The 5729-nt window shown below is 45.7% G+C and overlaps 2 protein-coding genes across 2 annotated transcripts in view; both read right to left on the bottom strand.

The window, feature by feature from the left end:
- Positions 1-2572: 2572 nt before the first annotated feature.
- Positions 2573-3835, bottom strand: PPTG_13018 (hypothetical protein; the record flags this gene model as incomplete). The annotated part of the gene is made up of 1 exon (XM_008908718.1): positions 2573-3835. The coding sequence occupies one exon, from the start codon at positions 3833-3835 to the stop codon at positions 2573-2575; it is 1263 nt and encodes a 420-aa protein (XP_008906966.1).
- Positions 3836-5649: 1814 nt separating this feature from the next.
- The window catches only part of PPTG_13017 (hypothetical protein), a gene marked incomplete at its 3' end in the record, with an annotated part of 2659 nt that continues 2579 nt past the window's right edge, over positions 5650-5729 (bottom strand). Inside the window, exon 2 of the mRNA XM_008908717.1 lies at positions 5650-5668. Within this exon, the coding sequence (XP_008906965.1) occupies positions 5650-5668 (19 nt within the window). The remainder of the gene's footprint in view (positions 5669-5729) is intronic.

Here is a 5729-nt window from a genome sequence, read left to right as displayed (position 1 = left end):
GTATTGCAGGTGCATACCGCGCTCAATCCGTCATGTTCCTGTTCGTAGTGGTCGGTAAAGGTAGGGAAATTGAGTTCGGCCAGTTCGGAGCCGCTGCAGCAGAGGGTTCCCTTGGAGGGTGGAGTGGCTACCGCGGTTACCAAATAGCCAACATTCAGCTTAGAACAAGTCTGATGGAAGGTTCCAGACCAACATACTCCACCTTTCGAAATATGTCTTGGTTGGAAGTATCGGAGAGAAATAGAGAAAATAATTCGATGAGTACTTTGATTTTTCGAGATATCACGGCTTTTCGGATGTTTTGCATCGCTGATTAGGCTATAAAAAAATGTTTTCAGTGTAAGTCGCAGACGATTTACTAGATCTTATAGTGCTTTTACTCAGCACTACCAGCCCCTCTAGTATACTCAGGATATTAATACTCAAGTAACTCAAACCTTGCAAAATTTCCTGTTGACTCTTATACTACTGTTATATATGATTGCCACAGGATAATCGTACCCAATATAATATGTTTTCCCTCCTGGTATTAGATACACGCTATTTCCTGCTCGTATCTGAAACAAGACCCTTAATTTAATCAAGTATGTCACACCTTGATATCTCATACCTGTAGCACAGCTCATGCAAAACACGTGAATGTTGCTTGTGGCGGCCAAGTGTAACATCATCGGTAAATTACGGAAGACGAAAGTAAGTTATTTATGGTGAATGTCGTCCGAAGCTACGCTTAACAAGCAGGATGAAAATTCGAGGTCCTGAATTGAATGGAGAAAGCGGGTAATACAATACACACATTAACCTACCTCGTTGCTGTAGCCGGCTTGAATCTTGGTTGATCATTCTCCGTCATAAGCTCTCTCTCCGAACGTTGAAATTTATGTTGATATGGTTGCTATACTGAGATATTCACTGCAGAGGTCTTCGCTGTATGTTGTCGTAAACCACAACGAAAATACTTGGACAGCTATATTTCGCGGAATTGTTTGCTTACAGGCAGAGATTCAACTCGATTTGGAACAAGCGCGCAGCAACAACGACGACGTAACATTACAGTAAACCAAGTAGAACATCCGTCGCTACTCGTTCTTACTGAATGAAGATTTGCCAAAAAAAAAAAAAAAAAAAACCGACAAAGCTACGCGTTCTTATTGAATGAAGATTTGTCAAAAAAAAAAAAAAAACGACAAAGGCAGTGTTTGCTAATATTTTCTAACCAAGCGGACAAAGAAATCACAAACGTTTAGTTGGTGTGCTGTAAAAAATTACAGGTCTGCGGAGTACTCCTGCTCATTGCTCGACAGAGACTATTTACAAGTTGTTGCTAGGACTGCAGTAATACCAACAGCAGACCTCATTAAGGGAAATACACCCATTTCCCTCACAGTATCTATATTAAGTTCTCCGACTGTCCACGCTAAAACTGGCAAGATGTTAGGGGTGTTGGTGCGCCCCTGTCCCGATACATCGCCAATTTGATTCGAAAATAGCTGTCCGATGCACAATAAATAGCAAAGGGGTATGGGATGTTCATCAATAGCTTACAGAAGTCATTTTCCAACTGATAAGCCTGGTGATTATTTACATTTTTCGAAAGAAAACGAGCGCCGACGGAAGACTTTTAGCTACACGTAGCGATATACCGCGGGCTTTGAAGACACCGTCCCAGCAAGGACACGACGCCACGTATGGTTTAGAAATCTCCGAGCGGCGCCCTGAAACGCCTGCAGTACTTGCCGAAACATGCAAGGTTTGAATCGGATGTGGCCGTGAAGCCAAACGTGGAGAGAAGCAGAAGAAAACAACGAGCGTGCAGTACTTCGCGCTGCTTTCCGTACAAACAATACGAACCTAGACTGAAGGCAGCAGGGTGGAGCACTGCACAAATTACACATATTAATAGCGACCACCACAGTTTACGGGAGTCATTGAAGAAGATGTTCTTGCGAAGAACCTGCCCAAGTGCAGCGATAGTAAAACAACTTTTGAAGAAGGATGGAATCTTGTGAGTGGGCGATTTCAGACGCTGCAGAGCTTTTGTGGGGCCCTGGTTTCATCTTTCCCCGTCAATACCTCGGTAGAGTCTGATTTTTCAATCATTGGCTGGGAACGGCAATGGATATCGTCGATCTCTAACTGATTTCTCCCTGAAGGGATTCTACACGAGAAGCAGTTCCGAAAAGTGTCGACACTTGATATTAGTTAAAAAAAAAACTAGATTGTTTGGTTATATGGATACATTCATTTATACTTATTTATACTGTCCCTCACTATCCCTTTATTAACTTGCCTCCTGGAGCTCTAATAAGCTTTAATAGGGGGAAACGGAAAAATCCTCAATTAATGAGGCCTGACCAACAGTAACTAGCTTGAAAACCCAGAGCTTCCCCGTGCAAAACACGGCATTAGTGGTATTCAATTTTGCACCAGCAATAATCACCAACAAAGGAAATCAGAAAATGACTTGAATGTATTGAATTGAGTTAACAACCTGGACAACTGGCTGTTGAATACTCACATCGAAAACATGCATAAGAGTGTAGGAGCAGATGCGTTCTAGAGTGCTTCAGTTTTAGCCGTCACGGCCCATGTTGCCTGCCTGCCAGTTCTGCTGATCCTCTTCCCTGTTCGAAGTCGACGTCGTCAGCTCGCATACAGAGTCTGAACTGGTTTGCTGGAAACTGAAAGCGTGGCAGTTGATATCATTGTAGCAAGAGACGCAGCATGAGTGCCAGGATTGAGCATTACGGGGACCAGGCGTCGTGCTGTAGATGCCGGCGTTGTTGTAGCGCACCTTGTTCTCCACTCCAATACCGTTAATACCTTGGTTGTCGCAGGGTGTTGAAGGTTCGTCGGTCGGCTCACCAGTGGGCTCGTCAGTCGGCGCGACGGTCGGCTCATCGGTGGGCGCATCAGTTGGAGTATCAGTCGGCGCGTCAGTTGGAGCATCGGTGGGGGCATCGGTGGGTGCATCGGTAGGCGCCTCAGTAGGAGCATCGGTGGGCGCGTCCGTAGGAGCATCGGTGGGCGTGTCAGTTGGGGCGTCGGTGGGCGCATCAGTAGGAGAGTCAGTTGGCGAATCAGTCGGTTCAAACGTGGTAGACTCCGTTGGTGCGTCCGTCGGTTCGTATGGGCCCTCAGTGGGTTCAAACGTGGTAGACTCCGTTGGTGCGTCTGTTGGTTCGCATGGGATCTCGGTCGGTTCAAACGTGGTAGACTCCGTTGGTGCGTCTGTCGGGTCACACGGTACCTCTGTCGGTGCAATAGTGGTAGATTCGGTTGGTGGTTCTGTCTGGTGGCAAGGTTTGACGGTTCCAGTTTCAGGTACTTCGTCGGCGTCGGTATCGGCTACCAGGTTCTCCTGGCCCGTAGCAGACAGCTTGCGAGTATTAGCTGGATACTCAATCGCTGTCTTACTGACCTTCTCTTGGTTGGTACCTTGTGGCTCCTTATGCTCCATGTCCCAACCCAATGCATCTCCAACGTAGGCCGCGATGGTCTCTGCCTCGATAGCAGAAGTGTAACCCGTCTTTGGAAACTCACAGCTCCACACGTCGTCATGCCCGCGTACACATTCGGCATCCACCGGAGCGACGCACACTGCACCGTTGTAGGACAGTAGGTATGGTTGGCAGTCCGTGACAGCGACATCGCCAGCCTTGGGGCAGGCGGTGCCCACAGGTTCCGCTTCCACACCAGAACATGGTACGCCATACGATTCAGGTAGCGAGTAGGTGGCGTCGTGAAACACGACAATCGGGATGTCAGCGGTCACGAGGCTAGCAGTGATCATACCAGCTAAAGCCAAAGCTTCGGTAGGTGTCCTTCCAACCATTGGTGAATTTGCCGTGAAGGTCGATGTCGATGTTGCTGAAAACGAGTAAATTGGATAATGAGCTCTTGGAGATATGGAGCTGGCAGGTTGCCACGGGCATCACGCCGAGAGGCGCAAGCAGGACGCGTTACTAAAATCCGAGCTGGCTACTGTCACGATGAAGGACCTTTCACTGCATGGGACTATGCCCTGTCGTTTGTGGCGTCTTCTCGAAACGGGGTCTGTTGAATCCGACCGGTGACGGACAAGGCTCTAATTATGCTGATAAACACTATTTGTGTCGAGTGGGTTCCGTCGAATAAAATTAAAAATACAAATATTGGCGATTTTCTTCAGACTACCACCTACCGAAATTGAATTACTAGGATAAACAAAGTGTGGTCCACTAGGCCGGAGTGCTCCAACTTCCTCTTGTTGTGTAACTAAACGTACCTTCCTACTAAGTATGACGACAAGATACTTGACGATTTGAAGTTTCCATGATTTTTACTATAAGCCTGAAAAAGCAACAGAGACTGCATCCCGTCTATTTGTCGAGTCTTAGCATGTAAACTTGAAACCACCGTGTATAGTGCTGCACTACACTAACGCTTTGACCCAAACATGAAAACGGTTCAGAAGTGCTCAGCACGAACTTCGACTCAACTTGACTCACGAATTTTATTTCACCAATTTAAGCAAATATTCTAAGTCATTTTAGTCGTATACATAGATAACTCAATCTAGCATGAAACAATCGTGGATAAATAGTCGTGTGTTGAACGACCATTCGCTTTTCTGTGTGTGTTTTTTTCTTTCCGCCGTACTGAATCTACTGACTGGAAAATGGGATGGTACTCGCTCCTCTAATTTTTTTTAGCGTTTCGTAAATGACGTGGGGGACGACAACCCTCAAATGGTTGCGACCTCACCGAGTAATCGTCGTGGCTGGCGCCCCTTTAAACCAATACGACCAGTTCTTGTAATGTGTTCACTGTCCAATTCGTGATCGAGTCACAAGACCATATAGCGTTTCGAAACTGCGCTGTCGTGGGCTTCAACAGTCTTCATTAGGAAACCCGGATCAAGTTCTTCACTGCATCGTAGAACAATTCTCTTTAGTCGATGAAACGGATGTGAATTTTCTCGCAGGCCCGGAGAAAACCATTTGCAGTCAACTCGGTCTATATCTCTGATGCTTTCGACATGGTTGTTGGATTTTCGTTTAATGGTGATGACCGAGGACAAATGTCTACAATTTCGTGTATTTCTTCTGGTGAATACTGGAAAATGGCTGCAAAGAAAACGTGAAAGCAACGGTTGTTATAACTTGAAGTCAAGTGTTCCGGTTTCACGATATTTGTTTATGAGTTTTTTTTTTTAAAAATCTGGTTGCTAGTTGTAAAAGTTGAGCGTAGATCAATTTGAAAACTGGGATGTACATTGAAATAGACACTGCTTCGAGCTGGCTGCGACGCTTCCATCACTTTCGTGAAGACATTGAACAGGCATGTATGAAGTGACAAAAAGGACGCCAATACATTCCCAAGCATTGAGGTGAGTTGAATTCAAGAATATTTAGGGTATAAATCTTTACAGCGATGCTATTGCATGGCAGCTGAGGGTCTACAGCGGACCCCGCTGGCGGAAAAGAGTCAGCTTTCTCTGTCTCCCCTTTGGTTGCTTTCTTTCTTTCCATCGACTGTGAAGGCGTTGACACGTTGCTGTCAGCTTTGGCTGCGTAAATTCTTTTTCGATATGCAGACTGTATTGAAGTAATATCGATTTCTCAATTTGTATCTGTGGAAACTACTTGTACTACACTTAGGCAGAGCCTATAGAATCTCCAGGACTCTATAGTTAATTTAGCTATCCGAAGTCGTTAGCTGTTGTTTTGCTGTTTAAAAGTCATGCC

The sequence above is a fragment of the Phytophthora parasitica genome (assembly GCF_000247585.1).
Source record: "Phytophthora parasitica INRA-310 unplaced genomic scaffold supercont2.31, whole genome shotgun sequence".
Classification (NCBI taxonomy): domain Eukaryota; phylum Oomycota; class Peronosporomycetes; order Peronosporales; family Peronosporaceae; genus Phytophthora; species Phytophthora nicotianae.
The sequence above is the reverse complement of the archived record's forward strand: the minus strand, read 5'-3'. Positions and strand labels throughout refer to the sequence as shown.